This window comes from Danio aesculapii, chromosome 2 (genome assembly GCF_903798145.1).
Source record: "Danio aesculapii chromosome 2, fDanAes4.1, whole genome shotgun sequence".
Classification (NCBI taxonomy): domain Eukaryota; kingdom Metazoa; phylum Chordata; class Actinopteri; order Cypriniformes; family Danionidae; genus Danio; species Danio aesculapii.
In genome coordinates, this window is record NC_079436.1 from 18,904,435 (window position 1) to 18,927,210 (window position 22,776).

The following is a 22,776-nucleotide window of genomic DNA, read 5'->3' on the forward strand; positions in this document are numbered from 1 at the left end:
GCTTAGACCAATGTGAATTCCCATGCAGGTCTAGGCTGGTTTTTGCTCACTAGTGCTGGTGATCCAGTCAATCACGCTGAATGATTGGCTGAAAATGGTTCCTGGTTAAGCTAGTAAATTGAAAGTAATCTTGCTGCTATGGGACTTGAGCTAATTAGTTTTCTCTGGTCAATTAGCCAGGACAAACCTGCAGCCAAAATACAACATTGACCAACTGTGCAGTTTTTACAGCAGATCTAATAAGATTATGTGTGTATCTGGTCTGGTTTACAGATGCTAATGGTGTGGGAGCATCACTGGAGTCTGACAGCAGTGCTGGTAGAGCCTCCAGACAGGTTAAAGGCTTAAGTTTGGTCCTCAAGCAGTTCCACGCTCTTCTAGTCAAAAGGTTTCATCATGCCACACGCAGCCACAAAGATTTCCTAGCACAGGTAAGATGAGGCTTACAGTACATGTGGACAAAGGTGACCATTTCCCAAAGGAGGACAAAAATGAACGTTTCAGTACACTGCAAAAAATGCTTTTCTTACTTAGATTTTTTGTCTTGTTTCTAGTCCAAATATCTAAAAATCTTAAATCAAGAAGCATTTTCTAGGCAAAAGAAAAATATATTGTCTTGTTTTCAGAAATAATATGCCAATATTAAGTGAGTTTTTCCTTAAAACAAGCAAACTAATCTGCCAGTGGGGTAAGCAAAATATTCTTGTTTTTCGTTGTGACATAAGATTATTTTGCTTACACCATTGGCAGATTATTTAGCTTGTTTTAGGGAAAAACACACTTAATTTTGGCATATTATTTTTTAAAACAAGAAAATATTGCTCGTCTAGAAAATTCTTCTTGATTCAAGAATTTTTTGATATTTGGACTAGAAACAAGACAAAAAAATCTAAGTAAGAAAAGTATTTTTTGCAGTGTGGAAGTGTAACGCTACACTAAACCAAGATCTAATTTCAGTACAACATAAAAAAGCAACAAATGCTCACTGCTTTTTTTTTTTTTTGGAACAGGCAGTAGTGTTTTGTGACAATCAGTTACAGAACTTCCTGTAATAGAAAATACAAAATTAATATAATAATGAGAAATTAAACTTTAGAATTAGGAGAGTAATTCAAAAGGTTGAGCCCAGCCCTTTAAATCTGAAATCTTTTCTAATGAAAATGTTAGAAGGGGAGGTCCATCTATAGGTCCATTTATATTTCTATTGTTTTTCTATTTACACACTTGCGTCTTTTGCAGCATCTCACACATGAGCGAGTTTTTAAAGTTTGTTAAGATAAAAGAATTTAACTTTTACCTGCAATGTGGCTCATCGGTGTCAGTTCCAAAGCAGTGGACCAATCAGAAAAACTCTTGAGAAGGGGCAAGCGTTGCAAGCTTCTGTTAATTTGACGGCTACATCAGAGAGTCGGGGCTTTTTTAAAACTTCTGTGGTCTTCTTGTGCCTATAGACCATTTTGAGGGATGTAAACAATAACAACAGTCCTAATGTATTTCCTGTTTTAGATCTTTCATTTTCAAAGCTTTTGAGAATCCAGAAAGCTCCACATGTTGATACTTTTTTAATGATCGCAGTGTTAACATTAGTTATGACTGAATCGCCTCTTGTTACAGTTCTGAAAATGTTTTAAGACAAGTAGGAACTGTTTATGGACCAATGATATCACTATTTTGAAATGATCTATATCTGGTGAATGCCCCATCTGGACTGGACTGATTGTATAGTGACACCCCTAAAATATTTACCTTTATGAGGGAAACTTCTCTAGAATGTCAATTAATTTATAAATTTATTCATTAAATGCAATTAGAATTTTTAGGCATTATTTGGCTGTCATTATCAACATGTTTGCACCAACACTCAGAGATGCCATGAATGCATTTACATTTGAATAAATAATTTTATGAGATGTGTCAAACAGAAAATGTATACCAAATGAAGAAATATACTTTAATTTATGTCTCAATCCATGCTATTAACTACTGGCTTATTACCTGCCTATTAAGATATTAACCGTTTATTATTGGTTATAAAGTCTGCTCTTATTCTGCATCCCTAATTCTATACCCAATATCTAAAGCCAACTTCTACATTATTAACCAATAATAAACGGGTAATTATTAGTTTATTAAGCTAGTAGTGTTAGTTAATGGTTTCTTAATACCGTGAGTTGTGACCTAAACTAAAGTGTTGCCAAATCAAATTAAATCAAATGTTCAAAAAATATAATAATACTTCAAAAATATAAAATCAAAACTATCAACAAGTCATTCTCGAACAAGACATTTATTAATTTCCTCATTGAACATTTCTTTCATAATGGCTGATTTATTATGTAATGAAACAAGTGACTATTTTTAGAAAGGTTATGAAATCATTGACAGTTTATTCAAAAATTCTGAATCATTCAACAATTCTTACTATGTTGTTTAGACAACACCTTTTTTTTTTGCTTTGGTTTTGTCTGATATTCCAATGAAGACAAATTGTATTAGATTTCGATTTCAATTAGCTTCCCGATGACTGAGAAAACATAAAATATCCCTTGTAAATGTGCAGTTTTTTAACAAAAAAAGCAAGACATGTGTTTAAAAAAATCTAGACAATAAGCACATATTTATGATTTTTTATTTTCCCTTCTTTTTTTAAAAAATAGATTGTTTTGCCAGCCAGTTTTGTTCTCATTGCTTTGGTCTTCACTATGATTCTGCCACCGTTCGGAGAGTACCCCAGTCTGACCCTCACTCCATGGATGTATGGTCCACAGTTTACCTTCATTAGGTGAGAGCTGTTCTCAGACCCACACACTTTATGAAGCAGTCTGCTTGTTTTTTTTTTAATGAGAGATGAACTGGACTCTCTTGTGTATCTCAGTAATGAGCAACCGTCACATCCAAAGATGAAGCACTTCATCCAGACGCTGCTGAAGGACCCTGGCATGGGAACCCGTTGTATGGCCAATCAGCCCTTAGAGTGAGTGTTGAACTTCTTATTTCAAGTGGTTTTGATCTAAACTACACTTATGCAGTTATAATTCATGTGATTTGTACTCCCCAAGTAGAGAATTATAGATGGGATAACACAAATCTCTCCATAGAGGTTTATAATAATATTATATAAACATTTCAGAGCTTTGCCTTTCATGCTGGGTCATTTACTGCAGAGGATACCTGATTTTAATGAACATTTTAAATATCTTCATGGTTACTTTAAATCAATGTTATGCATTGCTGCTAAATAAATCTCTCTATTGAAAGATTTTGAAATAATAACACTGTAAAAATGCATTTCCTACTTGGAGTTTTTGTGTTTGTTTCTAGTGCAAATATCTAAAACTTCTTAAATCGAGAAGAATTTTCTTGACAAGTAAAAAAAATACTGCTGTTTTTAGAAATATTTTGTCAAAATGAAGTGGGGTTTTCGTTTAAAAAAGCAAAATAATTCACCAATGTGGTCAGTAAAATAATCAGTTTGAAATAAGATAATTATGCTGCTGGCAGATTATTTAGCTTGTTTTACAGAAAATTTATTTAGACTTTTTATTTTTAAAAACAAAACAATATTTACTTGTCTAGAAAAATTATAATTGATTTGAGAATTTTAGGTATTTGTACTAAAAACAAAGCAAAACTCTCAGCAAGAAAATAATTTTTGCATTGTTATTATTTCGTCATCTTTAAATACTAAAAAAATAAAGAAATGAATACTTTTATTCAGAAGCAATGTATTAAATTAATTATAAAGAAACCATACATATATTTAAAATGTTACACAAACAATTGAGCAACACATCACAGTTTTTGGAAAATATTCAACACTTATTAATATTGATTATATAAGGAGGTATTGATAATGCAGGATATTAACAATTTCAGAAAGGTCATGTGATGTACTTTCATGCGACACAATTTATGTTGGCATTATACAGTTAAAGGTCCCGTGAAGTGCTTTGAAAAGTGAATATTTCTTTGAAGTGTGACATAATTTGAACTGAAACAGAAAAAGACAGAGTGGGACATAGATTAGCTACTCCTCTATTAAAAAACAGCCAATAGTGTTTTGTTTTTATCACAGCCAGTGTTGCCAGACCAAGCTGACTTTTTCCAGCCCAAATTCTGTCCAAAACTCTAAATGCACCAAAAAACGGCAAAATATTAGGTTATTATTTAATTAAATCTTAATTTATTTAAATCAGAAATTAATCTAGTTACTTTACCTGTCAGAATTTTGAACCATACAGCAACCACCACCACCAGTCACAGAACCACAATAGTAAAATTACAACATAACCAACATAACCTGAATCACCTCGAAACACTACCTCCCTCTCACCAACACACTGCACTGTGTAGATTACACTACCTATTAGAGTATGTTTTAATTAAAAAAATGGGGTATAGATTTGTTTTAAATTCTTTTAAACATAATTAGGTGCTGCTTGTCGATTAGACAACGGTTCTATGTTTTGCGGAAAAAAAGAAATAAACCACTGCGAGTTTAACTGCAGGCGCTGTGTGATGTGCGTGCACGCAAAGAGGAGTCAGATTTTGATACAACTTTTCTTAACCTCCTCTTGTGGGTGGAGCAACATAATTTGCATAAGTTTTGTCAGTACACTAGCATATGGATAACCTTAAGACCAACATACTGATACTCACCACTAAAAAACTTTATTTTAATTTCACAGGGACTTTAAATATATATAATAAATTCAACAGTTCCATCATATTATTTTATTGTATATCCATGTGTGTGTCTGCAGGAAGCTCTTTACCTGCTTAAACTCAACCTCTGATTGGGAAGTTCCTCCAGTGTCTCCTGAGGTCAGCAACATCTTATCGAGTCCTGAATGGGACAGCAGAAACCCGTCCCCGTCCTGTGAATGCAGCACTGATATGAAGCTCACTATGCTGCCAATGTGTCCCGCTGGAGCTGGAGGACTGCCACCACGCCAGGTACCAATCTGACCTAACATTGCTGACTCTAACATTAAAGGACTGATTATCTTTAAGTTATTGTAATGATGGTGGTTAGCCAGTTTATAGTGATGCTATTTGTGATGTGATGTAGAGAAAAGAGCCAACAGGGGACATTTTGCTCGACATGACAAACAGAAATATCTCTGATTACTTGGTGAAGACTTACACCAAGCTCATCAAGACCAGGTGAGCTGTTTAGTGCTATAATGTGTGGGTATAGTGTGTATTTTAATGTTATTATTCATTTCTCTTTTCATGATGATGACTGATTTTATGTGTGTGCAGCCTGAAGAGCAAATATTGGGTGAATGAGCAAAGGTAAAGTTTCTGTGACTTTTCTGTGACTTTTATTATTAGTTTTAAATAGATGTTTGATTCTTTCTGCTCAATGTCTCAGAATTATTGATATATATATATATATATATATATATATATATATATATATATATATATATATATATATATATATATATATATATATAAATTTATTTATTTATTTATTTTCCTGAAAATGGAAATGTGCACTTTTAATTTGTAATGTGGCACAATCTGAATTTGGATCCATTTTGACATGGAAGAAACATAATTTTTTTACAAATTAAAGAAAAAAATAAAAAACATGGGGTCATTTTGATGCCTTATTTGCTTGAATTATGTTCCAAAATAATGTTTTGTCCAATTAACTATGGTGTTCGTAGCAAAAAGAAAACAGAAAAAATAAATAATTATAAATCTAATTAAAATAAAAATGTATAATACAACAAAATGTCAATATTTATTATTATATTATTGCATTTATTATTATTTTCTTTTCTCCCATATATAACACACCTTTGGGGCTGAATTATTTGTATGAGCAAAAAAAAAAAAAAAAAAAGATCAAATAAATTATTGTTTATAAATTAATATTTGTTGCTTTTGTTTCATATCTAACAATCTTTTGGGGCTGGATTTGTTTGCATTAGTATGCATATGTAATACAATTTAAAAACCATTGCAGAATGAGTAAAAGTTTATGAAAATTAAATACATTTTTGTTTGAAAATTTGTTTTGTATTTTGTTTTGATGTGATTTTGTTAGGAATAAATACAGTGTTTGGCATAAATGAGTACACCCCCTCACAAATCTCTCTTTTCAATCAATATTTTCTATAGGATGCTACACTATATTTTATTTGTACAAATACATTAGATTAGTCAGTCCTGAAGCCAAATCTGTAGCTAATATAACAAAATAACTTACAATTATGGTTCAAAAATTAGTACACCCAAATGTATAAGTTATAATGTATATAATGTAGAAGTTAAGGAAAAATATTAAATACAATTTTTCAAAAATAGCAAAAATCAAGAGAAGCAAAAGAAATGTATACAATTTAGTTGAAATGTTGTAGGTTGTAATTTTTTTTGTTGTTGCTATATTTTGCATGAATTTAAATGTATTGTCTTTCCATTTCTGAAGATGTTCATTCATTCATTTTCTTTTTGGCGTAGTCTCTTTATTAATCAGGAGTCGCCACAGCGGCATGAAGCGCCTTCTAAATATGTTCTGTGACTAAAAAATTATTTTAATAAATTTATCTGTTTAATAAATCTGCTCAAATGCACCAATATATATTACCCATATTCACTGAGAAATGGAAAATATTCATTTTCAAAATGGGGTGTACTCAATAATGCTGAGCACTGTATATAGTTTTAATACATTTAGACAGAGCAATCAAGTGAAGTCAAAGCAATTCAATTAAATGTCATTCATTGCAATGAAAATAAAACTTGTAAGCAGTATAAGTAGAGATGTCTTATAGAACCTAAATGAGACACATTTCATCATACATAAAATTAAATTGCATTCTAAATTATTTGTTAATAAAAAAAAAAAACAGTTAAAAAAGTTACAATTAATAGACTATTAAATGAGGCTTCTTTATTTCACAGGTATGGTGGAATTTCTGTTGGTGGACAACTGCCGATTCTCGATGTGGACCCTGAGGAGATCCAGAACATTTTCTCTCAGCTTGGACAAATGATGAATATCAGAGGGGTATGATATTGCATAACTACACATAAATGAGATTCAGATAAGAGGCATTTAATGTCTTGCTCTGCACACATAACATATGCATTGCTAACTGACTTCTTTTCTTATCTAATAGGGTCGCTATTCAAAGTCAGCCATGGATGAATTAGAAACTTTCCTGCACTACATGGAAAGCGAGTACAATGTTAAGGTACGTTATATCATCTATTTACAAATCTCTCAAACTTTAGCCATATTTTAAAAAAGTGCCTGAATAGATACTCTCTAAATAAAGGCAATTTGGTGATGACTTTATTTTACTCCCTTGTCGCAGGTGTGGTATAATAACAAAGGCTGGCACGCCATGGCCTCCTTTCTGAACGTAGCAAACAACGCCATCCTCCGTGCATATCTGCCGCCTCATGCCAACCCATCAGACTATGGCATTACTGCCATCAATCACCCTCTCAACCTCACCAAAGAGCAGCTCTCAGAGGTCACTGTGTGAGTGTCACTTTTTAACGTATTATAGGTCTAGCTGAACTGTACAACTCTGATCTAGACAAGCACTAAATAAACATGTAAATAAGGTCCAAAATGTTTTGTGATTCTCTTCACTAAACCAATAAACAAGAGGTTTTAAACTTTAACCAAATCTTAAAGGTGCAGTATGTAGGATTGACACCTGGTGGTTGAACTAGGTATTAAAGTCCAAATTCAAAACATTGGTGGGTTTTTTTTTCACCCAGCCCCTCCTGTAATGACTTGATGCAACTGCACATTGCCAGATTGAACACACCAACAGGAGCAAGCATGCCTGATAATCAAGCTTAAGACTGTAAGCTGCTCAACTAATGTTGGAATATTTATATTATTTGCTAATTAAAAACCGCCTCATGTGGATATTTGGAACTCTGAATCTGTGTCCTTTGGCCTTGCACACATATATTATGAAATGAAGTACGCTGTGTTTTTTACCAAGGCAACCTGGGGTGCTGAAATATAATTGGGTAAACTGGCAGTTGGTGGAGGTACACAGACCAAAACAAAGACAGACATTCTGACAGAACACACATAGGAGAATAACCGACTTTAACATAAAGTATGATAAACAAATATGTTAACTTAGCATGTTTTTTAAGTATCTACATGCTTAAAAAGCTTTGCTTTCATACAGTATGTAAGTTTGACACCCAGTGGTTGAACTAGGTATTGCATTCAAAACATTGGATTGGATCAAAACATACGCAAGCGCAGGTTGCCAGATTGAAGACCAACACGAGTGTCTGTACCTGACTATCGAGCCTAAACGCTAATTTAAACCTGATTTAAATTGTATTATAAGTAAAAGCAACATACATTTTCAAAGCAGAATAACTGACTTTGTTTTTCAGATAAACAAGAATGTTTACCTAGCATGTTCCTTAAATATCTGCAAACATATAATGCTATTTTTATGCTTTAGAAGAGTCAAAAACTTTCATACAGCACCTTTAAATATAAGGTAAATTTGGCTACTCAGTCCTATTCCTATACAGCTTCCTCCTGACTGGCACGCCAAAAATGTGTCAGATTTTCTCTACATATTTCTCTTTTAATACTTTATTGTATAGATGTGAGGGCAATTTTCTGTAGCTATTATTCCAGTCTTCAGTGTCACAAAATCCTTAAAATATCATGTTTAATACGTTTAACACTTGAACTACCAAGGCGGTTAAAGTCCTAATTGGATAACTTTGTTGAAATAAAACTCAAATGTCTATAATACCCAGACCTTTTCTAACTTCTAACGTTATTTTATGAACATTTCAAAACACAACAGAACTATTAGTTTTTCTACCTTCAATTTCCCTGTGACTTTGAATATGCGTGCCTCTGTTGCCAAGCAACTTCCTGCTAACATATACAGCTTTTTGATAGCAAAAACATACCTTGACTTCAGATATGTTGTTCAAAACAGCGTATTCAGTGCTGCGAAAAAGCCTTCTTTCCTGCTTGTGAAAGTGTAAATGAAAGTGAGGCGCAGACCTTCACAGGCAATCTCGTAGCATAACTAAAAATGTATAGGCCGTATTACCAAAAAGATAGTAATTCTAGGTTAACAACTTCATTAAATATGATGACAGACATTCAAAGCTTATAGTAATATCTCAATATAAGCTCTGAATGTAAATATGACGTGACAATATGACATTTGATATGAGAAAGATCAGAATGACAGCTATGGTAATTCTAGTAGTTACAGAATACTGGTAGTTTCAGTATTAATATGTAATATGTGTATTGTTGACATGTTTATTGTTTTCATGAAAACACTGATACATTTTTCAGCAGTTTTTAATGAATAGAACAGCATTTATTTTAAATAGAATTATAAATCTGATTACAAACTTTAGGTGTACTGCATGCAAATTTGTTTTCACACTTACACAAATAATGTGCTGAAATGTAACGTGAAGATGTTTCTTTAAGGAAAAAGTGTAAAGTCCTATTTTTGTTTAGCTAATTTCTGCTTTTTCGCTTGGACAGTCTCACCACATCAGTGGATGCAGTGGTGGCCATATGCGTCATATTTGCCATGTCCTTCATCCCAGCCAGCTTCGTACTCTACCTCATTCAGGAACGTGTCACCAAGGCCAAACATCTGCAGTTTGTCAGTGGAGTCAGTCCTCTGGTTTACTGGTTTGCCAACTTTTTCTGGGATATGGTGAGAATTGTCAGCATTGTGTGCTAAAACAGACAATTCAGTCGATTGATAAATGTTTTTGGATGTTTGCACGAGTGCTCATGTGTCTGTTGTGTGTTTCGGCCTGCAGTTGAACTACTCGGTCAGCACAGCAATGGTTGTGGCCATTTTTGTGGGATTTGATAAGAAGTGCTATACATCACCCACTAATCTGCCAGCACTGATCGCTCTGCTTTGTCTCTATGGGTAAATCAGCAGATTATGTATTATAGATTGATTGAAAAAATACTCTTCTAAGCACAAGAATAATATCTTTCAATATTGTCTGTGCAGGTGGTCAGTGACGCCCATGATGTACCCACTATCCTACATGTTCAATGTCCCCAGTACAGCATATGTGTCCCTCTCATGCATCAACCTATTCATCGGTATCAACAGTAGCGCCATCACCTTCATCTTAGAGCTTTTTGAGAACAACAGGGTAACATTTACATTTGGTTTTCATATAAAATTATACTTTAGTCTGAATGATGATTTACAAAAAAAAAACAGGTTTGAATAAAAAAATACATGTTTACACATGATCCTTATTGAAAGTAATTGCTTTTGTATTTTTTTTATTACCTTCACAAACTCTCCAGTCTCTGCTAATGTTTAATGAGGTGTTGAAGAAGGTGTTACTGGTGTTTCCTCACTTCTGTCTTGGCCGAGGTCTCATTGATATGGCCATGAACCAGGCTGTGACTGACGTTTATGCTCGATTTGGTAAGCTTTTAACATTACCTAAAAACATTAGATCATTTGCTGTGTAAAATCCGAAGCCTTGATTGCTAGTCATTTTCATGTAATTTCTAACAGTAATCATGCATGCCTTTTGAAAATTAAGCTTGTACATAAACCAAAAGATATATGTGTCTATAAATATTCACATTTTAATTATTTTTTTTTGAAAAACAAAGCCTACCATGATTAAATCTAGACAGGTAGATTTTTAAGTGAATATTTTTGCCAGGAAAATAATGTGATGTGCAACTTTAGAATTACTTTCAGTCTCTTGTGTATGCAAATGTTAGTAATAAAATGCTGGGTGCAGTTTACTTAACAGGATAGTACACCTAAACTAAAACTTCTGTCATCATTTACTCAAGCTCCACTTGTCCCAGACCTTTTAAAGTAATTTTTTTCTGTTGAACACAATTATTATTTTTTTAAATGCTGGAAATCTGTAACCATTGACTTCCATAGAATTTTTTTTCCTACTATGGAAGTAAATGGTTACAGGTTTCTAACATTTTTAAATAAATATTTTTTTGTTCAACTGAAAAGGGAAAGTCATAAACGTATGAAACAATTTGAGGGAGAGTAAGTGGTGAGTGAATTTTCATTTTAACTATCCCTTTAAATCATAGGTCAATTCCTGGAGAGCCGCAGCTCTGCAAAGATTTGTTGGAGCAAAACAGTGCAGGTCTGCGGCCCTTAGGGAGTTGAGTTTGAGCCCTATGATTTAAAGGGATAGTTCACCCAAAAATGAAAATTACCTCATCATTTAGGGCCAATCCCAATTCTATTTTTGCACCCCTTCCCCTTCCCTTTGGCCCTTAAAATCAAGTGTGAAGGGAAAGGGCTTCAAAATTTACCCCTAAGGAATGGGACACCCCTACAACACCTGCACACGTCATCGTAGGCTACTGTGTGTCATCGCGAACTCTTGCTTCATATGAGATATGAGATGAGATCTCATAACTGTACTGTGCATTTACACTGTGGCCATATTCATCTATGTAAACACACGAAAACACCATTAACATTATAGCAGACACTGTAATATATATATATATATATATATATATATATATATATATATATATATATATATATATATATATATATATATATATATATATATATATATATATATATATATATTATAGATAGCTAAATTTAGCGTTTTTTTATTTTATCTTTTTTTTTAAAGCATGATGGTAAAACATGAACACGGTTATGAAAATAGTAAAACATATGCTTGTTTGTTGTAAAAATTTGTAATAATGACAAAAAATACTAATTCATGCATCTCTTGACTTCCGGGTGCAGCTATACTGCCATTGTAGCTGATGTATTCTGGGAAATTTTCTTACCCCTTGCTTTCATTCGAAGGGCTGTCTACCCCTTCCCCTTAGCCCTACGCCTTCAAGCTAAGGAGAATTGGGACACCCCTACCCCTCGTTTTTCACATTCCCATGAAGGGCTAAGGGGAAGGGCTAAGGGGTAGAATTGGGAATGGGCCTTAGTGTCCCTAATGTGGTTTTAAACATGTTTGAGGATCTTTCTTCTGTTGAACACAAAAGAAGCTATTTTAAGAAAGCTGTTTGCTGATACCTATTAACCTCCACATTAAAAAAAAAATTCTATGGAGTTCAATGATAACCAGCTACCAGCATTTTTTTCTAAATATCTTCTTTTATTTTCAACAAAGAAAGAAAGGCAAATATGTTTGGAACAAGTAAAAGATGAGTAAATGATGGCAGTATTTTCCTTTTTTGGTTAACAACCATCAGTAATGCTAATATCAATGCTTTTTGAATTCTACATAAAGAACCTTTTATACTAAGCAAAATGGTACCACTTAGCAAAGACGGCTAATATACACTACTTGTAAGTTGTTTAATTTTTCATGTATTTTCTCACATATTGTAAGATGCGAGGCAAAACTGCCACTAGTCCTCCTTCAAACTGATACTAGATGCTTGATGCCACTTTTGTCACAGGAGAGGAGTTTTCCATGGATCCATTCAGATGGAACTTTGTGGGGAAGAATCTTGTCTGTATGGCTGTGGAGGGTTTCGTCTATTTCATTTTTAACCTCCTCATCCAGTACAAGTTTTTTCTTCATCACTGGTGAGAGCAAAACAACACTTTTTACATCCACTGAGATTCTTTTTAATATTCATGTCCACACATTTAATCTAGAACTACAAAATAATTCTTAAAAGAAAATGGGATCTGTTTAATATCAATTTACTTTGTGTTTACTTTAGCTTTGAGAAAAAAAAAAAGAAAATTATAGTAATGGGTTTTCTTTGTGTATGTAGGATTTCAGACTATGGGATGAGTCTTGGTACAGATGAAGATGATGATGTAGCTCAGGAGAGAGAGCGCATTTACAAAGGGGGGAATAAAAATGACATTCTTCTAATCCGAGACTTGTCAAAAGTAAGTGACCGTATGTACTTAAATAAAAAGAGATTATATTTAGTAATTAATTTCAGTGTTTAATTTGAAGTATTTTGAAGAAGCATTATTACAATGCTCTTGATCTTAGACCTACAGGCGCAGAAAACGACCAGCAGTGGACAAAATCTGTGTAGGAGTTCCAGCGGGGGAGGTATTACCAAAAAAACCTTTATTTGTAAACCTTACTTCTGAACTTCCAATTGAAATAAACAACTGAAAAACAATGTTGTCAACATCTCAATGTTTTTTGCAGTGCTTTGGGCTTCTTGGTGTAAATGGTGCAGGTAAAACCACAACTTTTAAAATGCTAACCGGAGACACAGATGTGACGTCAGGGGAGGCGTCTGTAGCAGGATACAGGTAACATACAAACTACACAGGGTTACAGCATTTGTTTAAAGTAAAATACTTCAGAGATATCTACAATAGCTGCACATGCTAATCATAAACTATTCTTTTCTGCAGCGTTCTTTCCAACATCCTGGATGTGCACCAAAACATGGGCTATTGCCCTCAGTTTGATGCCATAGATGAGCTGCTGACGGGGCGGGAACACCTCTACCTGTATGCCCGCCTCCGTGGGATCCCAGAGTCTGAGATTAGCAGAGTAAGAATTTAGTCCTTTAGCCCTTCAGTATCTTCTTTTACATCTTATGCCTTCTGCATCTCCAAACCCCCACTCTTAAATTCTGTTCCCCTTCAAATCTGTGACATCACACTAGCTTTGTTTCCATCTAAAGATGCAAATTAGATTTAGGACAGGAAATATCGCATAAATTATTTGTGAATAAAGAATCGTTTTTTCCATCACAAAAAAAATCATGACTTCCTGAAAAATTGGTGCCAAATATGAAAAAGATGGTAACACTTTATTTTGATGGTCCATTTGAGTATTAGTAGACTGTCTGCTTAATATCTGCAGATAATGCTCCTTCAACAGACATTTAAATGACTATAAGAAACTTTGCAAGTACATGTCAACCTACACTAACCTTAACCCCAACCTAACAGTCTACTTATAATCTAATGAGAATTAGTTGGCATGTAGATGCAATGTAACTTAAATTCAACAAACAGACCATCAAAATAAAATGTGACCAAAAAGATAAATTGAACATCCTGTGGTAGGAGAAGCCAATGCCTTTTTTCTTTTATTAAATAAATAACTCACACCTCAAAATACAAAGGCGAAAAGCAATGAATGAGCAGTGGCTTTTGGAGAACGGAGACCACTCTTAGGCTATAAAACCAAACCACTCTGATGACGGACTTTGGCTAACAGATTTTAGAATGACCAAAACAACATTTCAGATGGTGTGCTATGTGGTCTGTCCACTGGTTTGTTCATTAATGCCATACCATCGAGCCCATTTTTATTATCATATGATCTGTTAAAAAAAATCTCATTACTTTTTTGATGTGCATGCTGGAATTTATTTGGTAAGTGTTTCTATTGTAGTTTAAGTGCAATTTTTCTCATGGGATAAAAAATTTAGTCTACTCAGTTGTATGCATAAGTTTTGTTGTGGCATTTTCAACCTGATCTCATGAGAAAACCTAACTATTTTACATTTTGTCAGTTTAGTGGCTAATTTGTGTGAATTTGTACAAGTTCAGTCATACGAAAATGTAGAATTTTAAAAAGGAGCGTGGCACCCAACACTGTCCCTAAACCCAATCATCACATCATTGGGAGATAAGCAAATCATGTTGTACACTAAATTGTATGAATGATATTGTGTGAATTCATACGAATTAGCCACTAAATCAAAAAGGTACAAATTGCCGTGGGATTGTGTTGGCATTTCCATTAACCATTTTCTTATGTTACATTCCAAAATGCACATAAAACTAGATGGATGGAAACGTAGCTATGGATTTAAACAAACCTTAAAACATTTTTTACGAATGTGTTAACATTGGCATTCATTTGTTGTGGTGTATATGTACAGTATAAGGATTTTAAAATGATTAGGTAAGACGAAGCAAAAATAGCAGCGCCTTCTGTTGACTTTTGTTGTTTGCTCATTGATCAGATTGATATGCTTCACCAACACATTGATATGCTTCATCTCATGGGGAATATTTGATGGTAGATTACTAACTGGTTCATTATTACAGTCTCTTACAAAGTTTTCTTACAATCTTTTGGTGTCCCAGACTGTAACAGTTATGTTTAGAAGCAGGCCTTCATGCTTACTTTAAAAACAATCTCAGTTGGCGCAATAGCCTAGTGGTTAGCGCGCTGACATATAGTCTAGTAGCACTTCAGGGTGTCCCGAGTTCGAATCCCAGCTCAAGGACAATTCCTGTTCCTACCCCTTCTCTCTCTCCAACTTCACTTCCTGTCTTAATACTGTCATATCCACTTAAAGGGTCATGAAACACTGAAACACGTTGTTTAAGCTGTTGACAGTCATATACTGTATGTGTCCCACGCTGCTATAAACACTATTAGGACTTATATTTCACAAAAAAACGAAAATTGGTTGTTTTTGCGTTATTTCGAGCAAATTCGTTCTTCCGGTTTAAAACGAATTTTTGAAGCTGCGTCATGCCGATTAGATACTTGCGTGTATTCCAGCATGGAGAGTGGCTGTCTGTACCTGGGAGTACTTCGTGACGTCTCTGTGTGTGCAGCAGTAATTTATGAGAAAGGCTTGGTTCAAACCAATCAGCGTGCTCTATTGTGTATGCAGTGCAATTTCATTAATATGCATGACAGCTTCTAAGACTGTTTGTACCTGCACAGTGTTTAGACGGCAGAGAGATGCCACGTTGTGTTGCCAAAACAAGTGGGAGAAGAAGAACGCGCGACAAAAATACATGTCTAAGGAAAAAAATTTTTACCAGAGAGCTTTTCGCATCTGGAAATGGTGAAATCCGGATTTGCAGCTCGTCTCCTTTTAATAAAGATCCAGTTGGTCTTGATTGTCCTGTCTCTACAGATTTGGTAAGCGATCAGTGGTCTTTGTTTGCTTATTCAGATAGCAAAGTTAGTTTGAATCGTTAGCAGTACTCTTTCAGTGTTTAAAGACAGACCTTAGTCAAATTATTTCTAAGTTACTAAAGTTTACAGTATGTTAATATCACTACAATATTATGGACTGAAAGATCCGCTGTAAATGCTGCTCTCCGAGTGTAAACATGTAAACAACGCAATTAAACTATTACCGTCGTGTAAGATTTTTGCCGCATTTTGTGACAGGAAAAACACACACGGCTTTCTGACGCTACCTACCGAGTGCCTCTAACTTACAGAGAAATGCGGATGGTTTTTATCTTTCATTCGCTGTGCGGGATCAAACATTGCATTAAAAATACACGCTTCCAGCAATTCCTCGAATCAAATATCTCATTTGTCACGAGGGGCATGAATGAAATGTATATGAATGAAAGTGCCAAACTGCAGTTAAAGTCCATTATTTAATAATTCAACAAATAATTCGATTACTGATTTCCACACAGTCACTGTCTTTCTCCCCTGCGTCTGTGTGTTTTTTTTGCCTCTGTGAAAATCAGCGTGTGCCCAAACCGAAACTCCCATTTTTATGCAAATTTTTATGCACCTTCGCTCTTTCCCTCCTCCGACACTCCCCCCTAAACAGAGCTGGACACGCCCACTTTCCTGACTTTTTCCAAACTAGAGGTGTGAAAACACCCTGCTGAAACAGGGGGTTTCATGGCCCTTTAATAAAGGCCAAAAATAAATTTTAAAAAAGTCATACGTTTTCACATAAATGAGATCATAGTAGTATGAATTAGAGAACAAATTACCTAAATATAAAACAGTTATGATTTACCAACTAGCCTGTGCCAATTCAAAATGCGTAATCAGCCAGTGTCATTGTGCAAGTGCTTGTGTTCTTGTGTTACTGGTCTTTTGTTTACTTCAGATGAACAAGTACCTTGCACACTTGCATTTTTTTTTTACTAAACTTCTAAAGCAATCCTTCCTGTGCCATTAATTATGTATGTTTTGTGCAGGTGGCAGAGTGGGGCATTCAGAAGCTGGGTCTGTCTGAATATGCAGGAAACTGTGCAGGTACCTACAGCGGCGGCAACAAAAGGAAGCTGTCTACTGCTATAGCGATGATTGGATGTCCTCCTTTGGTGCTCCTGGTATGTTTTTTTTCTAAACATTCCCTTGGTCATGGCGCTAAACAAAATCCCTGCTGTAACTGAACCCTGTACATATGTGTAGGATGAGCCCACAACAGGAATGGACCCTCACTCCCGTCGCTTCCTGTGGACGGCCATTCTGAGCATCATCCGGGATGGGAGGGCAGTTGTTTTGACCTCTCACAGGCAAGAATGTTAACATTAATGCACCCTATAGGCTAATGAGGGAACTGCAGAAGGGTTTTAAATAAAACCTAATTACTAAATCTAATGTACAGTAACATAAACTGTAACTAAACATTACATAACATTAACATAAACTAAAAATTCTGTCAAATCTGTGTTATCATATTAAGTGCTATGATTTAATAATTAAAGAGGTATAATTAGTTGCATCGTTTATAATTGTGATTATTTACACATGCCTAAAAGATGCTGAGAGTGTATTGTTGTTATTATTTAAAATAAAATGTATTATTATTTTTGCACTATTTGTGTGTTTGCATTTACAGTATGGAAGAGTGTGAAGCTCTCTGTACTCGCTTGGCCATCATGGTCAATGGGACGTTTAAGTGTCTGGGCACAATCCAGCATCTGAAATACAAGTAAGTACATTCCATTTTATAGTAGAGTAATGCAAAAGTTATGCCAAAATACAGAACAAAATGGTTGTTGATTCCCTCCAGATTTTCTTATGAGGTTTGAAAATGGGTTTATTCAGTTTATAAGTAAAACAGAATATAAGTTTATAAGTAAAATAAGGTCTGTGATAAACAAAACTTGATGATAATTTAACATTTTAGTCTACAACATAAATAAGAAACACCCATATGAAAAACATGAATTTGGAAGCATTTGCTTGTATTTCATAAAATGCATGTCTAATAGGCAGTGGTGTAAAGCAACACACTACAAATACCCAAACTACTGTAACTGAGTAGTTTTAAAAATGTGAACTTTTACTTTCCCTTGAGTACATTTTTAGTGCAGTATTGGTACTTTTACACCACTCCTTTCCTTCAATCTGCAGTCACTACTTAATTTTTTCTTGTCTATGAGGATTAGAAAAATCAGTCCTGTGATTCCTGTCCAATCAAATCGCACAGAAGGTAATTCGCATCATAATGGACTATCTCAAGACACGTGTGATTTATAATGGCTAATCTTTACATGCATTGACCCAAAGACTGTTTACATGCATGTCATTGATGAGAAGATGACGGATGCTCACTGTATGATGACCAAAATGGCCTTAAACACTCAGCAGGCAAGACGTCAACATGACGTCAGATTGACGTTGTACCCCAATGTCGTGAGGACGTTGCATTTTTTTTTGGAAAATGAAAATTAGGTTGACGTCAGAACTCAATATCAGGCCGATGTCAATGTCCAAATCCAAACTAAAATCAACCAAATATCAACGTCTAATAATGTTACAGCTTGATGTTGTGTGGACATTACCACTATGACGTCTATCAGATGTTGCATTTTAGTTGCCACACCTGATGAATAAACATCAGTATTTGATGTCAATATGATGTTGATTTAAGATGTTGGCTCAACGTTGGATTTTGGTCACTTTCCAATACAACCTAAAATCAGCCAAATATCAACGTCATGTGATGTTGTTATTGGACATTAAAATAACGTTGTCCTTAAACGCTGACTAGACATTGAATTTAGGTCACTTAACATCACAATCTAAATCTAACCTAATATTAACGTCTTATGACGGTTGTGTGGCTGCTGGGCAATAACTAAATGCACTACAGAATGTTACGTTTACACACATCCACAAATGTAAATGCATCAGCTTTTACAGCGTAATACTGACTCCTCACTACTCTTGAGTACTTTTGAAAGGGCAACTTTTTACTCATATTTTACATAACATTTACAACAGATACTTTTACTCTACTTGCACTTCATTTTTGGGCAAGTATTAGTACTTTTACCCAAGTATGATTTTTCAGTACTCTTTCCACCACTGCTAAGTAACTAGATAAGAGTGTTTGGAAAAAATAATATTTGAAAAAGTATTTGTGAGTTGTTTACTTCAGATTTTATCAATAAAAAAAATAAAATTATATATATATATATATATATATATATATATATATATATATATATATATATATATATATATATATATATATATATATATATATATATATATATATATATATATATATATATATACACACACACAACTTGTTATCGTAGTAGTAGAATGAGCTCAAAAGCCATCAATGCGAAATTATACCACTAAAGTAATTGCGGATGAGGGACCAACACAACGCAGAGGAACTTTTAAGCCACAGTTCACTACTTCTAATTCTTCAAGTTATGACATGGGGAAGAAGCAGTGCTGTTTTATTATATAATAGTACATTTTAAGCTTCTGTTATAATACTGCTCTGTGCTAATAAAATACACAACATATTAAAGCATCTTCTGTGTTTTCTTGCTTTCTATAAAACCAAACTGGAAATCAAGACATCATTAGCATGGCAACACAGTCCATCTCTAGTTACTGTACATTTCTTGTTTCTCTGGATTTGAGCATTCTTTAAAACATTGAGGATAATATAAGCACAGAAGTCAGCAGAACATATAACACTGCTCTCATGTTTTTTGGTCGATTTTTACATATTGTGCCTTTAAAGTGTTAAATTTCAAACATGATATTCAAAACAACTTTTAGCAATTGAGTGGTCAACAAAAGAAGCGCTTTCTTAATTATTCTTGTAAATAAACAGGTTTGGAGGAGGCTATGTAGTCACAATGAAGATCAAAGCTGCAAAACCAGGTCTTTCTCCAGACCTGGTCCCGGCGGAGTCCTTCATGGACAGCAGTTTCCCAGGATGCATCCAGCGAGAGAAACACTACAACACGTTACAGTATGAAATCGCAGCTGCCTCGCTAGCACGGGTCTTCCAGCTGGTGTTGACCAACAAAGAAAGACTGAACATAGAGGACTACTCTGTGTCGCAGACAACGTTAGACCAGGTAACTTTACCAGCATCAGCTGTCAACCTGCTAACCTATTAGCTGTTAACCTATTAAGTTATTTTAACATTTCACTTTCACCGCAGACAAGAAGAATCGCTTGGTGTTGTAAAATTGACATGCCCTGCTTTAGGGACTTTTCATTTGAAATGAGTTATTGGTTGAAATTCTCATGCTGAGATTGGATTCGATTTGCTCAGCAGATGTGACTGACAGGCCTAACAGCTCATGCGTTTCAATGTCTTACAGGTGTTTGTGAATTTTGCCAAGCAGCAGTCAGGAGAAGACGACACCATCCCATCACATCTCAGACAGTCAGGGCCCAAACGAGAGAAAAAGGTCTCGCCGCTACAAAGAGTCGCAACAAAAAACAGATGAAAAGACCTGCATAAGGACTATGATATAATCACTTATGGCTGAGCGCACATTACATCATGTTATGAAGTTTTATAAAGCCTTTTTGTATGTGTATTTCTACACAAAACTAACTGCATCTATTTGAAGCTTTTTTTATTATACATTGTTACATTTTTGAACATCTGCCATCGGTTTGTAGCACTGAGCCAAAGGTCAGTCTCCACCCACTTTAATACATTAGCACTGATGAATTGGCAATTTGAAATAGATGTACAGAAATCTAGGATTTCTTCTTTTTTGCACGCAACAGTAGCATTTTAGGCTTCCTTACAATTCAATAAAAAACATATATTTATATGATTATAAATACTGGCTTTGCAGTTGTTCTTTGTTGTACACTTTTTTCAAACAATGAATCTGCTATAGTCATGCTTGTGTTTGCACAAACATACCCAGATGATTTATTGTGATATCAACGGATATACCAAAACACTGTGATGCACCAGTTCCGAAGTGGTCATCGGAAGCTGCTCATCGGGAGCCGCAGACTTCCCAGGGGGCCGCTCATACATTTTCCAGATAATCCGCAATAAGGTGCAAGATATGTTTGCCCTGACGTGTTGCTATTTTTAGACCAAAACAACCTTAATTTTCCAGTTTTCCGCCACGTTTAAATAGCAAATCCATTTGCGCCACTTTGTGGACTTATGGGTGTTTCGGTCTAGATAAGAGGTGTGTTAAGGCGCATTGATGGCGCGTTGCTATTTTAAGGAAATAAAATAGACTGCGCAATAGACCAGCTGAAAGCCGGTCTAAAGTCCAGCACAGAGCACGTTAGTTGTACACCTTGCTTACACATTGCTTAAACACGCAGAATGTACAGCAACACAAAAATATTTTTGCAACGGAAAAAGAATTAAGGGATTAAACTATTATACAAAATTATTATTAAAAATCAATGCCTTTATCAATGGCTTCTTTATCTCGGGGATTTAGTTCATTCACAACAACTTGCTTTTGTATTATGTTATTATTATCATTAATATTATTTATTACATGCATATTTATATTTGTTTCATTAAAAACAAGTCCATAGATTTGTCCACCTGTCAGGTTTTGGACCATATAGGGCATAGCATGTGTATTTGGATATAAATCATTTTTTTTGACCACACTTCATTATTATTGTTCATTTATTAGTTTAGTTTGAAAACAAATTTTTGTGCTTAACAAATGAAATTAATTATGTAGGCTAATGGTTGTCTGTGCATACAACACCGTTTCTTTATCCATGAAAGAGAGGAAAAGAAAGTGAAAGTAAAGGCCAATTGGAGGAGCTCATTTATTATCCTCTCGCTGCAGATGCTGTTGAACTGTTTTCTTGCGAGTGAAGCGTTTGCTTTTTCCACTTACAAAGTCCGCCATGTAAATAACAAATGCACCATGGCGCAACGCAACTGACTCTTAAAGGGAATGAGAGACAGGACTCTGATTGGTTTTATTCTCAGAACACACCTATAACTCATTAAGAGAATAAGCACAACCCTGTTAGACCATGCGCCCCAACTCAGAGCATATTTTTCCATCCTTAAAATAGCAAAAGTGGATTAGGACATGCCCTAATGCATTTGCGCCCTGCGCTTTAGACTTTGCACCCAGATCATTAGAATAAAGCCCTAAAAGTCAAGCCACACGACTTCCCTCTGTATTACAATATTACAAAACTAATACTATAATTGTAGCTTTTGCAACATGCATTAAAAGAGTGGCTAGCTCGTGTACCTTGGTGTAGAGCACACATTCTCTCGCGCTTATGAGACAGAAAGCGTGAACATTAATTCTAACATGTAAAGCATGCTAGATGTTCAACTGCTACATTTGTATCGGTTCAGTTTTTCTTTGTTTTTATCTGTCAAAATAATGGAATTTTCTATAAATTTTGAACATTTAACATTTTTAAAGAGCAAACATTTTATGCAAGGCATTAAAGTAGGCCCAGACCCTTCTAAAAGTGAAAAAGTCATCAATACGTTATCTTAGTTTTATACAGTACCCTGGTCTACTATAACAATTTACAAATAAACAGTAAATCTCTACAGCTGTTTGTTATTTATTATTATTATTAATACAATTTTTATTAGTTTTTTGTGTAGAATTGGTTGCTTAAAAAGTCAAGTATGTTGAGCATTAGCAGCAGATCCTTCAACTCCTGTAGTTTGTGAGGTGGAGTCACCATCTGGTAGGTCTGGCAGATCCCACAGATGCTCAGTTTCATTGAGATCTGGAATAGAGAAAAACCTTAAACTCTTCCTCATGTTCTTCAAACTATTCCTGAACAATGTATGCAGTGTGTTTTAACCTGCTGAAC

The 22,776-nt window shown here is 34.7% G+C and overlaps 1 protein-coding gene across 2 annotated transcripts in view; it reads left to right on the top strand.

Annotated features, from left to right (window-relative positions):
• Window positions 1-20,726, top strand: part of abca4b (ATP-binding cassette, sub-family A (ABC1), member 4b) — an 88,032-nt gene extending 67,306 nt beyond the window's left edge. For both annotated transcript variants that reach the window (XM_056474194.1, XM_056474187.1), the window contains exons 28-50: window positions 274-431; window positions 2,658-2,782; window positions 2,876-2,974; window positions 4,764-4,956; window positions 5,072-5,166; window positions 5,266-5,298; window positions 6,919-7,024; window positions 7,137-7,211; window positions 7,335-7,504; window positions 9,530-9,707; window positions 9,817-9,932; window positions 10,020-10,167; window positions 10,328-10,451; window positions 12,455-12,584; window positions 12,779-12,899; window positions 13,009-13,071; window positions 13,174-13,280; window positions 13,386-13,527; window positions 16,908-17,042; window positions 17,125-17,228; window positions 17,555-17,647; window positions 19,802-20,051; window positions 20,301-20,726. In XM_056474194.1, the coding sequence (XP_056330169.1) occupies window positions 274-431; window positions 2,658-2,782; window positions 2,876-2,974; window positions 4,764-4,956; window positions 5,072-5,166; window positions 5,266-5,298; window positions 6,919-7,024; window positions 7,137-7,211; window positions 7,335-7,504; window positions 9,530-9,707; window positions 9,817-9,932; window positions 10,020-10,167; window positions 10,328-10,451; window positions 12,455-12,584; window positions 12,779-12,899; window positions 13,009-13,071; window positions 13,174-13,280; window positions 13,386-13,527; window positions 16,908-17,042; window positions 17,125-17,228; window positions 17,555-17,647; window positions 19,802-20,051; window positions 20,301-20,429 (2,894 nt within the window). In that variant the 3' untranslated portion in view covers window positions 20,430-20,726. The remainder of the gene's footprint in view (window positions 1-273; window positions 432-2,657; window positions 2,783-2,875; window positions 2,975-4,763; window positions 4,957-5,071; window positions 5,167-5,265; window positions 5,299-6,918; window positions 7,025-7,136; window positions 7,212-7,334; window positions 7,505-9,529; window positions 9,708-9,816; window positions 9,933-10,019; window positions 10,168-10,327; window positions 10,452-12,454; window positions 12,585-12,778; window positions 12,900-13,008; window positions 13,072-13,173; window positions 13,281-13,385; window positions 13,528-16,907; window positions 17,043-17,124; window positions 17,229-17,554; window positions 17,648-19,801; window positions 20,052-20,300) is intronic.
• The last annotated feature ends 2,050 nt before the right edge of the window (window positions 20,727-22,776 follow it).